Consider the following 17,855-nt stretch of genomic DNA (forward strand, 5'->3'; position numbering starts at 1 on the left):
TCTTGACCTACCCTACTGCCCCACTCTAGGGCTGCGGGACAACCGGTTAAATTCTCCTCTCCTATGTGAGTCCAAAGGACGACTTCCTGCTCACCCACAAGGCCAAGTAGCAAATATTTGTCGTCTTCCCCATGAATTTTAGACTCCTTACTAACTTCTTAACTCCATTCCTCCGAAGATAGGACATCTTATACAATGGATTCATGCTCGATCTCGCCGCCTTCACTCCCCAGACCTTTCGTCTGGGTGACTTCAAATGACATAATTTGGTATGCACAGGTGGTAGCCACACCGCCCGTCGAAGGGTTCTGTTGGTAGGGACACTCTGCTTTCACGGGGTTAGAGCTAGAAAGCCGATAAATGTGAGATCCGGTTTTATTGAGTTGTGCGGCGCGTCGTGAATCAGCATCGAGACCACATCTTGGCTCGAATGAAGTGGGGTAGCGGCATCGACTGGTTCTATCCTTTTGTGCTATGTTGACTTAAGCGCTGTTCGGAACCAGGGGTCCGCCCAGTCTATTGTCGCCCGATTCAACGCCCCCACCATTTCTCGAAATCTGATCATAATTACGAGTCCGACTGATTTACATGAGAGTAGTTTCTGGAACAGTGAAAAAGACTTATACGACTCTCCGCGCCCTCGAGACACGGGAGGAATGAGAGACCCGCGTTGTCTCGGGAATATATGAACCCTGAGAAGCGTGCGCTTACGTATCGAAGAATCAAGATAGCATACTTACGCTCAGAAGTACGGGTCGCCGATCAGAGTTAAGATCTCTGATCGGGAACGCAGGCGAAACGCAGCAGGACCAAATGGCGCCCAGGAGTTCGATACCAAAAAGCGATACATCCAATAATTATGGACATACTAGACAGAAGGCGTCGACCCTCGATTGCAATTGTGGGCCCTAAGAGACGGGAGGCTTGGGAATCGGGTGCCCAAAGACTCTAGAAACGCCAGACAGAATAGTTACAACGTAGATGATAGGTACCGCCGGAGAGGGGAAGACCGGAGAGTAGATATATCCGGGTTAGAATGTTTATAACGTACGCCAAGGGAAAGTAAGGAAGAGCTGACAAGCCTCCGCCGGATCGGGAAATAGGCAGACACTATGACAGATCCGGAAGCGGACAAACAGCAATAGAGGGCATACGTGACGGGAGACGCAAATTCGGAAGATCCTATGAGCAGGACCGGAGCAGGCAAAACAAAAAAACCGACCGACACGGCTCGACGTCGACATCCGAATCGGAGACAGGTGACTCGACACTCAAATCGGAAACATAAACAACCGAGGGATGGAACAGAAGCCAGAGGCGATGCCGAAGGGCGCCTTCTGATGTTCGACGGAGGTGTGAAGAAGAAAAAGGAACAAACTGTGCCAGACCAGATCAGAGTCGACTGGGGAGAGAACGTGTTGGGCGAGAGGGAACCAAGAGCTTGGGAATCGAGGACAAGATTAGAGATGGCTCGGTGCTGTATTTTGAAAAATGTTTTGGGAACAAAACACTAGATCGGCCGCTCGGAGGGTACGGATTAGCATGTAGAATCCGCTCGGGGAAGACCAAAATCGAGATGAACGAGCCGGGGACGAAAACGGATCGGAATGAATCCGTCGCAGGATATAAGAGGATGAACGTTAAAGAGATGGGTCAAAGACGAGTGGGGACCCGAGGAATCATGGATGCCGGAGGGAGAGAACGTGTATCGTTCCTACTATGAAGAGAGGGAACATGGAAAGTGAATTTCGAAAGGCAAATATGTAGGTGTGTTTAACGCGACCCGATGGAGGTAAACGTGCCTCATTCATTAGGAGTGAATGGACGCTCCGAACAGTCGCGAAAACCTCCTAAGTTATGCTAATTTAGAATCGCGAATCAGAGGCTTTCGCGTCAGCACGCCCACCTGAGCACTGTGAACGTTCGGAGCCTTGGAATGAAAATTAAAATGTAATCCCCGGCGAGCCATGCGGCTTTGAATTTACCGTCGAAGTGGACAGCCATGCGGATCCTCGAGCACGGGGTTTCTGGGGATGGAGATTTATTTTAGAGGAATTATCGAAAGGGTATGTCCCCGTCCAGAACACTTCCACCTCCAGGGTGTTGTAAACGAGAATATTTTGGTGGACGCGGGTGTTAACCGCACCCCACCGAGGGGTCTCATTTGTACGGGTGCTCCGATCACCTCGGTTTAGAGCCAAAAAGCGGTGAGATGTGAGCCCCAGTTTTCCACGAGTTGTGGGGCGCATAATGAATCATTAGCAAGAGCGTATCTCCGCTCTAATAAAGCAAGGCAACGGGGGAGGAGTGCGGGAGGAGTAGTATTTTGTGTGACTCCATTTGCTCTCGAGACAGGGGAGGAGTGCGGGAGGAGTAGTATTTCGGGTGACTCCATTGGCCCTCGAGACAGGGGAGGAGTGCGGGAGGCGTATTATTTTGTGTGAATTTTGCAAGGCATCTCGGGGGGTGACGGAGTATGCTGAAGGATCAGTCCAACCTTCACTTAAGAATCATAGACTTATAGACGTAAGAATTATAGGCTTTGAGCAAACAAGCTAAGAATGAAATTTTATATGGTGAAATCGAAACTGATGGGTCAGGTCGTTAAGGCTTGAGCGGTCAAATCGCTTTTTCCAATGCTGCCCTGCAGGCTTAGGTGGGGTATTCCAGATAAGACAGCACACATTATGTCTAAATTATAGGACTCTGTTCAAGGTTTGGAACACGGCGTAGTTTCCGTTATAGTTTCTCACAATACCGTCTGATTAGTGAGACCTAACCGCGGACATCCACGTCTATATCCAACGGTGAAAAGCCTCCAAGGAAACAGAGGCGGGAGACATTTGGGTCAGAAGATCCACGGTGGACTTTCCCCCCACCCGCCGTCCGAAGATAGATTTGGTCCACGACGGTCGCGGCACCCGACCGTGGGTTTCGACCCTCATCGCCTCATGGTTCTGTATTGCGTTTCTTATTCCTTGTACTGCAGATACTTGTGGGCGTGGAGGAATGGGTTGCGCGTTATCGTCTCCTCTCGTCGTCGGGGGGCCGCAGACGACTAGACAACGGGCAATGTATCAGACGTGCTCTGGGCGGGCGTGACCCGCCTGGGTGGCTATATAACACCGTGGTGGTCGCTCGTCTTTCTACTCATCGGCTGAAAGAAGGGTAGACGCAACGCACAGCCACTCCTAGAAAGCTTTCGACATCGCAGTGAGAATGAAGAGCCAAGTGGCAGCCATTCTTCTTTTTGCGGTCCTCGCGGCCGCCGCTCTTCCGTCGCGCGCAGACTGGACTCGGATAAAGACGGTAGAAGACTACAACCACGCCGTGGGCGTCGCGCGCTTCGCCGTCGCCGCGCATAACAAGGAAGCGGGAGAGAAGCTCGAGTTCGTGCGCTGGATCAGGGGATACGTCGACGGGGAGTACTATCAGCTGTTCATCCAGGTGAGGGATGGCGCCGCCTACCGCAGAGTCGAGACCCTTGTCTTGGAGAGAGCCCCCAGAAAGCATTTGGAGCTCGTCTACTTCAACATCGCCTATTGAACTCGTCGGTGATGCGCGGAAGGGGATCCTCCTTGTGGCGTAAGCCTGAACCAGGGCTTCGCCGCAAGTGTTTCGGCCTCCCTCGCGTCGCTCCTCCCTTTTCTGTAACACCCGAATAAAATACTCGTGTGGCTTTCCACTAACCTGAGCGACAAACGTTTGCCGATGCCGTAAGAACATACATAAACGTTTGCTTTCGCACCCTCTCTTCCTCTCTCCGTCGGGCTCTGACTCTTCTTCTCTGTCTCTCGATTTGTCTACCTCCCGAGGCCCCTCTCTGTCTCTCTGCTACTTTTCTTCGCTCTCTCGCTCTCTCTCTCTCTCTCTCTCTCTCTCTCTCTCTCTCTCTCTCTCTCTCTCTCTCTCTCTCTCTCTCTCTCTCTCTCTCTCTCTCTCTCTCTCTCTCTCTCTCTCTCTCTCTCTCTCTCTCTCTCTCTCTTCCTCTCTCTCTCTCTCTCTCTCTCTCTCTCTCTCTCTCTCTCTCTCTCTCTCTCTCTCTCTCTCTCTCTCTCTCTCTCTCTCTCTCTCTCTCTCTCTCTCTCTCTCTCTCTCTCTCTCTCTCTCTCTCTCTCTCTCTCTCTCTCTCTCTCTCTCATTCTCTCTCTCTCGCTCTCTCTCTCATTCTCTCTCTCTCTCTCTCTCTCTCTCTCTCTCTCTCTCTCTCTCTCTCTCTCTCTCTCTCTCTCTCTCTCTCTCTCTCTCTCTCTCTCTCTCTCTCTCTCTCTCTCTCTCTTTCTCGCTCTCTCTCTCTCATTCTATTGGTTCAGCTGTCGAACCGCCTCTGTATTTCACACTCTCTCGGTCCCTTTCTTTGCTCTCAAGCTCGCTCTCTTCCCGTCCGTCTCTCGCTCTCTTTCCTTATCCCTCTCTCTCTCACTCTTTCTCATCCTCTCTCTTTCCGTTCGTATCGCTCTCTCTCCTCATCGCTTTCTCTCTCACTCTTTCTCTTCCTCTCTCTTTCTGTCCGTCTTGCTCTCCAAACCTCTCTATCTCTCTCTCTCTTTCTGTACGTCTTTCTCTCCCACCCGCTCGCGCCCTTTGTTTCTCCTCTTTCTCCTCCACTCTGTTTCTGTCCGTCTCTCTCTCTCTCTCTCTCTCTCTCTCTCTCTCTCTCTCTCTCTCTCTCTCTCTCTCTCTCTCTCTCTCTCTCTCTCTCTCTCTCTCTCTCTCTCTCTCTCTCTCTCTCTCTCTCTCTCTCTCTCTCTTTCTGTACGTCTTCATCTCGTACCCGCTTTCTCTCTTTCTTTCTCTTCCTCTCTCTTTCCGTCCGTCCTGCTCTCGAACCTCCCTCTCTCTTTCTCTTTATCCTAGTCTCTATTTCTGTCCGCCTTGCCCTCCAAACCTCTCTCTCTCTCTCTCTCTCTCTCTCTCTCTCTCTCTCTCTCTCTCTCTCTCTCTCTCTCTCTCTCTATCTCTCTCTCTCTTTCTGTACGTCGTGCTCTCGAACCCGCTCTCGCTCGCTTTCTTTGTCTTCCTCTCTCTTTCTATCCGTCTTGCTCTCCAACCTCCCTCTCTCTTTCTCTTCATCTTCTTTTCTCTTTCTGTCCTTCTTGCCCTCCAAACCTCTCTCTCTCTCTTTCTGTACGTCTTTCTCTCAAACCCGCTCTCTCTCGCTTTCTTTCTGTTTTTCTCTCTCTCTGTCCGTCTTGCTCTCGAACCTCCCTCTCTCTTTCTCTTCTTCTTGCTCTCTCTTTCTCTCCGTCGTGCTCTCCAATCCCTCTCTCTCTCTCTTTCTGTACGTCCTTCTCTCGAACCCGCTCTCGCTCGCTTTCTTTCTCTTCCTCGCTCTTTCTGTCCGTCTTGCTCTCGAACCTCCCGCCCTCTTTCCCTTTTACTTCCTTTCTCTTTCTGTCCGTCTTGCTCTCAAATCTCTTTCGTATCTCTCTCTTTTACATCCTTTCTCTTTCTGTCCGTCTTGCTCTCGAACCTCCGTCTCTCGCTCTCTCTTTTTTACTTCCTCTCTCTTTGTGTCCGTCTTGCTCTCGAACCTCCGTCTCTCGCTCTCTTTTTTACTTCCTCTCTCTCTCTGTCCGTCTTGCTCTCGAACCCCCTTCCCTCTTTCTCTTACTCTTCCTCTCTAATGCTGTCCGTCTTGCTTTCGAGGCTCCCTCTCTCTCTGTCTCTCTCTCTGTCTCAATCTCTCTCTCTCTCTCACTCTCTCTCTCTCACTCTCTCTCTCTCTCTCACTCTCTCTTATTCTTTTTCTCTATGTCCGGCTTGCTCTCGAAAACTCTCTCTCTCTCTCTCTCTCTCTCTCTCTCTCTCTCTCTCTCTCTCTCTCTCTCTCTCTCTCTCTCTCTCTCTCTCTCTCTCTCTCTCTCTCTCTCTCTCTCTCTCTCTCTCTCTCTCTCTCTCTCTCTCTCTCTCTCTCTCTCTCTCTCTCTCTCTCTCTCTCTCTCTCTCTCTCTCTCTCTCTCTCTCTCTCTCTCTCTCTCTCTCTCTCTCTCTCTCTCTCTCTCTCCGTCTGTCGCTATCTCTATCTCTCTCTGTCTTTTTTCTTATTCTCTCTGTTTTTGTCTCTCTCGCTCTTAAGCCCATTCGCACCCTCTCTCCTTCTCCCTCTGTCTTTCCCGCTTTCTCACACTTGCGATAATTCCGTCTTCCTCCCCTTTCTCAATTTTCTCCTCGCAGACTTACTGCCGGTGGCGGCGGCCACAGCGGCCAGTGGTTGTCGCTGCTGAGAGAACCACACCGCAGAGGCACCGAGAGATAGAGAGAAGCGAAAGAAAAGGATCGGGGAGAGAGCGAGATAAATAGAGAGACAGAGCATGAGAGAGGCCGACAGGAGGTGAAACAGCGAAAACAAGACGATGGAGGAGAGAGCCAGAGAAATAGAGAGACTGAGTACGAGAGAGGCCGACAGAAGGTGAAACAGCGGAAACAAGAGGCTGGGAGAGAAGGAGAGAGAAAGACAGAGCGTGAGAGTGGGTGAGGGAGAGATATCGAGGGTGAGAAAGAAAGAGCGCGCGAGAGAGAAAACGAGAGAGAGGCAGCAAAAGACAGAGGGAGAGAGGGACGCAGATAAATTGATCGCATTAGGGAGAGTAATAGAGAAAGCGACAGACAGAGTGTAACAGGCAGTAAAAAGACGCATGAAGCGCGTAAGAGAGACCGACAGTGGGCGAGAGAGAGGGGAGAGAGAGAGATTGAGAGCATACGCCCGAGTGACAGAAAAGCAGACGCGGAGACTAAGAGAGGGAGGGGTATAGCGAAGGATGGCGAATGAGTCGTAGAATAACCAGAGCCAGAGAGACTGAGAGTGACTGAGCGTGAGGGAGACGGAGACAGACACAGACCCACCGACTCATAGAGCGAGTGAAGAAGAGTTCGGGACTGCATCAAAGGGACAATCATTGCGGGAGACTGAAAGAGAAACGGAAAACGCTCGGAAAGATTGAGAGAGATAGAGCGTAATAAAGAGAGAGGGAAGAGAACGGGACGGGACGGAGCAAGACCGGGAAACATGAGATGAACACAGAACAAAACGCAGGAAGAGAAACGGGAACGACAGACCGAGAGATAGAGAGAGAAGGAAAACGCAGGCTAGAAGGAGCTAAGGAGATAATGATTGTGGGAGACTGAGAGAGAGGGAGAGAGAGAAACTGAGAGCGAAAACGCAGGCTAGAAGAAGCGAAGGAGAGAATGATTGCGGGAGCGAGAGAGAGAGTGGTTGCGGGAGCGAGAGAGAGAGTGGTTGCGGGACAGAGAGAGAGAGTGGTTGCGGGACAGAGAGAGAGAGAGTGGCAGGACAGAGAGAGAGAGAGAGAGTGATTGGGGGACAGAGAGAGAGAGAGTGATTGGGGCGAGAGAGAGAGAGAGTGATCGGGGAGAGACAGAGAGAGAGAGAGCGCGCGAAACAGCGAGGGATAAGGAGAGACCGGAGAGGGACCGTGGGAGCGACAGATATGGACAAAAAGAAGGCGAGAGGGCGAGAAAGGGTCCGCATTGGAAAGAGCAAAGCTACGTCTAACTGGATGCTCGGCGATCCCGCCAGATGACGCAAGCATGACGCGACACTATGGGTCCCATGGGAGAGCACGGTTTTGATTTTTAATCAAAAAATGCGAGCGGAGCGTTTTATTCTAGTTTTTATTCTGTGGCATGATATAGTAACCAAGATTTCATCCACCTTAACTCTGTGAGCGGGTAAAAAAGTCAGCCCCAGGTAATGAGGGTTGTGCTTTGGTTCCGGTGGTTTGCGGCGGCGTCATCGTCCTTTGTCTCCTGACGTAGTTGAGCCACCGTCCCAGAAGTAGCAGAAGGTGCAGAGATCGTAGACCCCCAGTTAACGAAGATGGCACATGCGGTGGGAGAGAAATCAAACAAGAAATCCCGTCTCCCGTTTGGGCATCTGTGGTTCGCTCCGTTTGGACGTGACCTCCGTTTGGACGTGCATGGACGGCGATGAGTCATCTGTCGTTTTCTAGTACGTCGCGACCGGTACTGGATATTCGAGCTGTGCCGACGTTAGCCAGTATCTTGACCTACCCTACTGCCCCACTCTAGGGCTGCGGGACAACCGGTTAAATTCTCCTCTCCTATGTGAGTCCAAAGGACGACTTCCTGCTCACCCACAAGGGGCCAAGTAGCAAATATTTGTCGTCTTCCCCATGAATTTTAGACTCCTTACTAACTTCTTAACTCCATTCCCCCTCCGAAGATAGGACATCTTATACAATGGATTCGCGGCTCGATCTCGCGCCGCCTTCACTCCCCAGACCTTTCGTCTGGGTGACTTCAAATGACATAATTTGGTATGCACAGGTGGTAGCCACACCGCCCGTCGAAGGGTTCTGTTGGTAGGGACACTCTGCTTTCACGGGGTTAGAGCTAGAAAGCCGATAAATGTGAGATCCGGTTTTATTGAGTTGTGCGGCGCGTCGTGAATCAGCATCGAGACCACATCTTGGCTCGAATGAAGTGGGGTAGCGGCATCGACTGGTTCTATCCTTTTGTGCTATGTTGACTTAAGCGCTGTTCGGAACCAGGGGTCCGCCCAGTCTATTGTCGCCCGATTCAACGCCCCCACCATTTCTCGAAATCTGATCATAATTACGAGTCCGACTGATTTACATGAGAGTAGTTTCTGGAACAGTGAAAAAGACTTATACGACTCTCCGCGCCCTCGAGACACGGGAGGAATGAGAGACCCGCGTTGTCTCGGGAATATATGAACCCTGAGAAGCGTGCGCTTACGTATCGAAGAATCAAGATAGCATACTTACGCTCAGAAGTACGGGTCGCCGATCAGAGTTAAGATCTCTGATCGGGAACGCAGGCGAAACGCAGCAGGACCAAATGGCGCCCAGGAGTTCGATACCAAAAAGCGATACATCCAATAATTATGGACATACTAGACAGAAGGCGTCGACCCTCGATTGCAATTGTGGGCCCTAAGAGACGGGAGGCTTGGGAATCGGGTGCCCAAAGACTCTAGAAACGCCAGACAGAATAGTTACAACGTAGATGATAGGTACCGCCGGAGAGGGGAAGACCGGAGAGTAGATATATCCGGGTTAGAATGTTTATAACGTACGCCAAGGGAAAGTAAGGAAGAGCTGACAAGCCTCCGCCGGATCGGGAAATAGGCAGACACTATGACAGATCCGGAAGCGGACAAACAGCAATAGAGGGCATACGTGACGGGAGACGCAAATTCGGAAGATCCTATGAGCAGGACCGGAGCAGGCAAAACAAAAAAACCGACCGACACGGCTCGACGTCGACATCCGAATCGGAGACAGGTGACTCGACACTCAAATCGGAAACATAAACAACCGAGGGATGGAACAGAAGCCAGAGGCGATGCCGAAGGGCGCCTTCTGATGTTCGACGGAGGTGTGAAGAAGAAAAAGGAACAAACTGTGCCAGACCAGATCAGAGTCGACTGGGGAGAGAACGTGTTGGGCGAGAGGGAACCAAGAGCTTGGGAATCGAGGACAAGATTAGAGATGGCTCGGTGCTGTATTTTGAAAAATGTTTTGGGAACAAAACACTAGATCGGCCGCTCGGAGGGTACGGATTAGCATGTAGAATCCGCTCGGGGAAGACCAAAATCGAGATGAACGAGCCGGGGACGAAAACGGATCGGAATGAATCCGTCGCAGGATATAAGAGGATGAACGTTAAAGAGATGGGTCAAAGACGAGTGGGGACCCGAGGAATCATGGATGCCGGAGGGAGAGAACGTGTATCGTTCCTACTATGAAGAGAGGGAACATGGAAAGTGAATTTCGAAAGGCAAATATGTAGGTGTGTTTGACGCGACCCGATGGAGGTAAACGTGCCTCATTCATTAGGAGTGAATGGACGCTCCGAACAGTCGCGAAAACCTCCTAAGTTATGCTAATTTAGAATCGCGAATCAGAGGCTTTCGCGTCAGCACGCCCACCTGAGCACTGTGAACGTTCGGAGCCTTGGAATGAAAATTAAAATGTAATCCCCGGCGAGCCATGCGGCTTTGAATTTACCGTCGAAGTGGACAGCCATGCGGATCCTCGAGCACGGGGTTTCTGGGGATGGAGATTTATTTTAGAGGAATTATCGAAAGGGTATGTCCCCGTCCAGAACACTTCCACCTCCAGGGGTGTTGTAAAACGAGAATATTTTGGTGGACGCGGGTGTTAACCGCACCCCACCGAGGGGTCTCATTTGTACGGGTGCTCCGATCACCTCGGTTTAGAGCCAAAAAGCGGTGAGATGTGAGCCCCAGTTTTCCACGAGTTGTGGGGCGCATAATGAATCATTAGCAAGAGCGTATCTCCGCTCTAATAAAGCAAGGCAACGGGGGAGGAGTGCGGGAGGAGTAGTATTTTGTGTGACTCCATTTGCTCTCGAGACAGGGGAGGAGTGCGGGAGGAGTAGTATTTCGGGTGACTCCATTGGCCCTCGAGACAGGGGAGGAGTGCGGGAGGCGTATTATTTTGTGTGAATTTTGCAAGGCATCTCGGGGGGTGACGGAGTATGCTGAAGGATCAGTCCAACCTTCACTTAAGAATCATAGACTTATAGACGTAAGAATTATAGGCTTTGAGCAAACAAGCTAAGAATGAAATTTTATATGGTGAAATCGAAACTGATGGGTCAGGTCGTTAAGGCTTGAGCGGTCAAATCCCTTTTTCCAATGCTGCCCTGCAGGCTTAGGTGGGGTATTCCAGATAAGACAGCACACATTATGTCTAAATTATAGGACTCTGTTCAAGGTTTGGAACACGGCGTAGTTTCCGTTATAGTTTCTCACAATACCGTCTGATTAGTGAGACCTAACCGCGGACATCCACGTCTATATCCAACGGTGAAAAGCCTCCAAGGAAACAGAGGCGGGAGACATTTGGGTCAGAAGATCCACGGTGGACTTTCCCCCCACCCGCCGTCCGAAGATAGATTTGGTCCACGACGGTCGCGGCACCCGACCGTGGGTTTCGACCCTCATCGCCTCATGGTTCTGTATTGCGTTTCTTATTCCTTGTACTGCAGATACTTGTGGGCGTGGAGGAATGGGTTGCGCGTTATCGTCTCCTCTCGTCGTCGGGGGGCCGCAGACGACTAGACAACGGGCAATGTATCAGACGTGCTCTGGGCGGGCGTGACCCGCCTGGGTGGCTATATAACACCGTGGTGGTCGCTCGTCTTTCTACTCATCGGCTGAAAGAAGGGTAGACGCAACGCACAGCCACTCCTAGAAAGCTTTCGACATCGCAGTGAGAATGAAGAGCCAAGTGGCAGCCATTCTTCTTTTTGCGGTCCTCGCGGCCGCCGCTCTTCCGTCGCGCGCAGACTGGACTCGGATAAAGACGGTAGAAGACTACAACCACGCCGTGGGCGTCGCGCGCTTCGCCGTCGCCGCGCATAACAAGGAAGCGGGAGAGAAGCTCGAGTTCGTGCGCTGGATCAGGGATACGTCGACGGGGAGTACTATCAGCTGTTCATCCAGGTGAGGATGGCGCCGCCTACCGCAGAGTCGAGACCCTTGTCTTGGAAGAGCCCCAGAAAGCATTTGGAGCTCGTCTACTTCAACATCGCCTATTGAACTCGTCGGTGATGCGCGGAAGGGGATCCTCCTTGTGGCGTAAGCCTGAACCAGGGCTTCGCCGCAAGTGTTTCGGCCTCCCTCGCGTCGCTCCTCCCTTTTCTGTAACACCCGAATAAAATACTCGTGTGGCTTTCCACTAACCTGAGCGACAAACGTTTGCCGATGCCGTAAGAACATACATAAACGTTTGCTTTCGCACCCTCTCTTCCTCTCTCCGTCGGGCTCTGACTCTTCTTCTCTGTCTCTCGATTTGTCTACCTCCCGAGGCCCCTCTCTGTCTCTCTGCTACTTTTCTTCGCTCTCTCGCTCTCTCGCTCTCTCTCTCTCATTCTCTCTCATTCTCTCTCTCTCTCTCTCTCTCTCTCTCTCTCTCGCTCTCTCTCTCTCTCTCTCTCTCTCTCTCTCTCTCTCTCTCTCTCTCTCTCTCTCTCTCTCTCTCTCTCTCTCTCTCTCTCTCTCTCTCTCTCTCTCTCTCTCTCTCTCTCTCTCTCTCTCTCTCTCTCTCTCTCTCTCTCTCTCTCTCTCTCTCTCTCTCTCTCTCTCTCTCTCTCTCTCTCTCTCTCTCTCTCTCTCTCTCTCTCTCTCTCTCTCTCTCTCTCTCTCTCTCTCTCTCTCTCTCTCTCTCTCTCTCTCTCTCTCTCTCTCTCTCTCTCTCTCTCTCTCTCTCTCTCTCTCTCTCTCTCTCTCTCTCTCTCTCTCTCTCTCTTGCTGTACGTCTTCATCTCGTACCCGCTCTCTCTCTTTCTTTCTCTTCCTCTCTCTTTCGGTCCGTCTTGCTCTCGAACCTCCCTCTCTCTTTCTCTTTATCCTAGTCTCTTTTCTGTCCGCCTTGCCCTCCAAACTCTCTCTCTCTCTCTCTCTCTCTCTCTCTGCACGTCTCTCTCATGCCCACTTTCTCTCTCGAACCTTTCTCTTTATCTTAGTCACTCTTTCTGTCCGCCTTGCTCTCCAACCCTCTCTCTCTCTCTCTCTCTCTCTCTCTCTCTCTCTCTCTCTCTCTCTCTCTCTGTCCGTCTTTCTCTCTCTCTCTCTCTCTCTCTCTCTCTCTCTCTCTCTCTCTCTCTCTTTCTGTACGTCGTGCTCTCGATGCCGCTCTCGCTCGCTTTCTTTGTCTTCCTCTCTCTTTCTATCCGTCTTGCTCTCGAACCTCCCTCTCTCTTTCTCTTCATCTTCTTTTCTCTTTCTGTCCGTCTTGCCCTCCAAACCTCTCTCTCTCTTTCTGTACGTCTTTCTCTCAAACCCGCTCTCTCTCGCTTTCTTTCTGTTTTTCTCTCTTTCTGTCCGTCTTGCTCTCGAACCTCCCTCTCTCTTTCTCTTCATCTTGCTCTCTCTTTCTCTCCGTCGTGCTCTCCAAAACCTCTCTCTCTCTTTCTGTACGTCCTTCTCTCGAACCCGCTCTCGCTCGCTTTCTTTGTGTTTTTCTCTCTTTCTGTCCGTCTTGCTCTCGAACCTCCCTCTCTCTTTCTCTTCATCTTGCTCTCTCTTTCTCTCCGTCGTGCTCTCCAAAACCTCTCTCTCTCTTTCTGTACGTCCTTCTCTCGAACCCGCTCTCGCTCGCTTTCTTTCTCTTCCTCGCTCTTTCTGTCCGTCTTGCTCTCGAACCTCCCTCCCTCTTTCCCTTTTACTTCCTTTCTCTTTCTGTCCGTCTTGCTCTCAAATCTCTTTCGTATCTCTCTCTTTTACATCCTTTCTCTTTCTGTCCGTCTTGCTCTCGAACCTCCGTCTCTCGCTCTCTCTTTTTTACTTCCTCTCTCTTTCTGTCCGTCTTGCTCTCTTTTTCCCTTTTCTTTCCCAATTTTTCCTAATTCCCCTTCATTTTCTTAGTTTCTTCTTTGTTTGTAAAGGGGAGCCCATTTATAAGGGTTCCCCTAAAGAACCCCTGTATAGCCCATTTAGGGGCCCATTCCCCCCCCCCCCTTTTATAAGGGAGGAGATGGGCGCCCTAAGTTCTTAGACCAAGGAAGAGAAGAGTTGTTTTTTTAGCCTATCTTTGGTCTCACGTTAAGAAAATACAAAAAAAGGGAGAAAAAAGGGAGAAAAAAAGAAGAAAAAAAGATAGAAAAGAGGAGAGAGAATGGGCAGAACGAAACGGGAACGGGTTCACGCCCATTCCGTCCCACTCGTGCGTTCGTTCTAGGGCTCCGTTCGGAGCCCTAGGCAGCCGCCGCCATGGGCGCACCACCTCGCGGCCACCATCGGGCCGCCCTAGACTAGCGGGCACCGTCAAAGGCGGGCACCGCCGCCCCAGCCGCAAGCACTGCCCAAAGCGGCGCCTACGCCTTCAACAGCGGGCACCACCGCAGCCGCCGGACTGGCTGCAATCGCCAAAGTGGTCGCAACCGCCCCAGCTGACCGCAGATGCCAGGCATCGCCGCAGCCACCAAAGCAGTCGCAACCGCTAGGGTGACTGCAACCGTTGGAGCCTGAGGCTGCCACCGCGCACACCGTTGCCCCACGTCGCCACCTCACTGGGTGCCGTCACCGAACTCCTCCCCGCACCATGCGCCGCACCGATCGTTGCTAACCTGCGACGTCTCGACGAACAACGCCGTTGGACGCCATTCCTCACCGTTCCGAAGAGGTCGTCGCCCCGAGCGCAAGACGTCCTCAACGAGTCTTCCACCAACCTTTACGAAGGGCTCCACCGCTACTACGCCTGTAAAACCACAGTGATCTCTCCAGCAACTCTTCGCCCCACCCGCTCCAAATCGCCGCTGACCGTTGACGACACGGCACTATGAGCCACTGCTGACGAGGTATACCGTCCGCTCCCGTCGCTCGTTTATTTACCACTTGTAGTATATTTTTGTCTTGACTCCACCGTGATCGGGCTAGGTAGGTGAGAGAGGACAAATTGAGAGAACTGCGATCATTGAGTGTCTTACCGGTACGGACGAGTACGTGTGTTACGTGTGAGCCCTACGGATAGATTTCATTTGGCCGTAGGTGCCTTCGTCGCTCTAACAAGGTTCGAGAGGCCACCATCGCCGTCACTCGGCGACCCGTCCGAGCTAAGAGCTCAGCGCCTCCCTCGAGTTGGAGCCTGCATGTACGACATGTAGGACGCATTCATCTCGTCGTAGTTACATAACCTGTTAGGGTTTCATCCGTCGAACGACGACAATGTCAACTTTCTATACCATCATCCCTTATTGGCACCGAACCATCATATATGGTGTCGACTAGACGATGTCCTAGACGATGTCCGGCATCAAAAAGATTTGGGCATTGTTAACGTTAAACATCTAAAAAATCATGTTGATTATTGATTTTTTCTCTTAATATTTGATATCGATATCCAGATACCGGTTCCAATATACGGATATCGAAAGCCGATATCCAATATCCAATATCTGCCTCGTCCTTACCTATTCGATATCCATCCCCATATCCATTTACACCTAAATGTCTATTTCCATGTCCATTCTGATGGACATTATCTGCCCGTCATGCCAATCACACTACCATGTTTATTTAAGTTCATTGGATAAAACATTTGCGTTCATTATTATTCCAAGTGATGTTTATAATGAAGTCCATGAATACATGCAATGACTTAGTGAATTATGATGAGATCATAATACAGTAATCACTAGTCTTTAAACATGTATTCTAAATATTCCTATTCGATGGATCGTCGAGACGGACATCGAATTATCCGGATAGAATAGCACTAGCTGATCCTACTTATACGATAAGTATAGCTGATATTGTGACTATTACTGGGTGCTCTTTGGAGAAAGCGTTCACTCAATTGATTTAATATATGAATTCCTGAATGGTATTATACCTAAACGTTAATCAGGTTGACTCAAGTCACGGTTGTATGAGAGATCCACTGACCTAAGCACCAAGGACATCTCGTGAGTGGGCGACTACATTTTGGCTAGGACTTACAAGCCTCTAATCATGGGATTCAAATAAGTTATAGATCGTATGTAGTAAGACGTTTACGGAGATGATTGAGTAGTCAAGATGGGATCATCTGCCCACGGTATAAGAAGAGATTTACTCGAGGAAGACGACGCAAAAAAATCCCTGACCAGGGTAGTGAGGATATTGGAGAAGGCATTCCCCAATGATCACCGTTACGCATTAGTACTATTCGTATGATGGATTAGGGTTTGACAATAGACCATACCCTAAGTCATTCGAGAGTAGCTCGCAGATGATGGATTATACATATACGGTAACTGATGATGGTAAAGGTTCCATGAGAGAGTTCGAGACTACTCGGTATCTTCTAGAGCACAAGGTGTAGCTTGGCACCCCACAAGCTTGAAACTTAACCTATCGAGTGTGATAAATCGATCCTTATTTAATAATCTATATGTTGATGAAGTTAAATAATAAGGTTGTTCAATAAATGTTATTGGGCCACTAAAGTTATCAAGTAGAATGACACATTGGCCTAGAGGTCACACACACAAGGTCATAAGGGCATTGGTGGATATATTTTACTTTGTAGGGTTTTTGAGAAAAACCTTAAGTGAAATATAAAGAGGGAAAGGGGTCTCATTTTAAGCACCCATGTAAGCCTGATTTGAGTGTCCCTCCCTTTCTCCATTCTCTTCTCCACTCATCCAAAGAAGAGTGTCTTCATGGTGAGGTGATCTTCAAGATTTTCAAGAAAAGTTGAAGAAGAAGACGTGGAGATCCAAACGCCGAGTGATCGAGTGGATACTTCTAGAGGCCGGACGCGTGAACGGCTTGAAAACGATCTCGGAGTAGCAAAGTCAAGGGTGGAATGAGTTCCCTAAAAGGTATTTTCAATGGTTTATTTTAAAGATCAATTGTGAATCAATCAACACGTTTCCGCATCCATGGAATGTGTTTTCCATGGCCGAACCAAGGCACCGAACCCAACACATTCGATATCCGATATTCGATATCAGACACCATCCTGATTTCTATCGGATATCGGATGTTGAATACCAGATATCGGACGGATATCAGACGTCCATTACCTAATCTTGATCTATATATCTATCTATGTATATTTATCTATCTATCTACCTCTATATGTGTCTCTATGTCTCTCTCTCTCTCTGTCTTTGACTCTCTCTCTCTCTCTCTCTCTCTCTCTCTCTCTCTCTCTCTCTCTCTCTCTCTCTCTCTCTCTCTCTCTCTGTCTCCCTCTTTGTCTCTAACTCTCTTTCTATCTCAATCTATCTATCTCTATCTATCTCTATCTCTGTCTCTCTCTCTCCCTCTCTCTCTCTGACTATGACTCTCTCTTTATCTTGATCTATATATCTATCTATCTACCTATCTCTCTCTCTCAATTTATCTATCTATCTCTCTTAATCCCGCTCTATTTTCCACATCTTTATTTATTATTTACAAGCACTCATTTATTGTTTAATCAAGTTCATTCTTTCTTGGTTCAAAAATAATATTTTCAAAAAAAAGCAACAATGTTTAATTTTTCTAAAAATTCAATTGATCAATCTTGCCAAAAAGATATCAGAACCAAAAATAAAAGGGGAAGTTGATGAAGCATGATATTGTGAGTTATTTATCTTTTTATTTGTTACTGATTGTGTTGCCTACGATACTGAAAATAATTAAAAAATACATTATAGATGCTAAATTTTGGAACACATAAATAGGTGGTGAAGTGAGTTGAAGATATTATTATGTTGGGTTATAGGGCCTCAATATGGATGAAAAACATAGAATAATTTGCAGTGGAAGACTTAAAGCAAAATCATTACGACATCATTAAATCATAAAACAAATCACCTCGACACAGATCACCTCATGCTCTAAAAGATATAAAGGAGTGTGTATTGAGTCATTCATAGAACATGTGCATCGTTTGTTATTGTGTACGTATAGTCCCTCATCCAATTGATGCTCCTAGGACAACTTAGGGTTGGTCAACTTTAAGACGCCAATTCTTCATCCAAGCTAGTACTAATGCATTAGGAAATCATTGAATAACTCTTCTCCTATATTTAATTGCATTTTCAAAGGACTTCATCGCATCTTCATCTCTTATTCAAGGGTGGATGATCCCATATTAACTACTCAATCCGCATCGTGAACTTCTTGATGCACCTAAACTAAGATTTTTTAGAATGCCATGATTAGGAACACATAGATCATAGTTTAAGTACAATCGTCCGCCCACAAGACATCTTTGGTATCTCAGGTCTACAGAATACTTATATAACCGTGACGTGAATCAACCTGATTGATATTTTGGTATAATACCATCAGGGATTCATACGTATTAATTCAATGAACTATTTGCTTTAAAGAGTACCCACTA

At 49.1% G+C, this 17,855-nt stretch overlaps 1 protein-coding gene across 1 annotated transcript; it reads left to right on the forward strand.

Moving 5' to 3' along the window:
- Positions 1-3,219: 3,219 nt before the first annotated feature.
- Positions 3,220-3,546, forward strand: LOC144702257 (cysteine proteinase inhibitor 1-like). Its single transcript, XM_078574267.1, has one exon. The coding sequence runs from the start codon at positions 3,220-3,222 to the stop codon at positions 3,544-3,546; it is 327 nt and encodes a 108-aa protein (XP_078430393.1).
- Positions 3,547-17,855: the final 14,309 nt, after the last annotated feature.

The sequence above is a fragment of the Wolffia australiana genome, chromosome 1, assembly GCF_029677425.1.
Source record: "Wolffia australiana isolate 7733 chromosome 1, ASM2967742v1".
NCBI lineage: Eukaryota > Viridiplantae > Streptophyta > Magnoliopsida > Alismatales > Araceae > Wolffia > Wolffia australiana.

Bases quoted from the DNA above. Each gene is read 5' to 3' on its own strand.
- LOC144702257 (XM_078574267.1), top strand. From the start codon at position 3,220: ATGAAGAGCCAAGTGGCAGCCATTCTTCTTTTTGCGGTCCTCGCGGCC.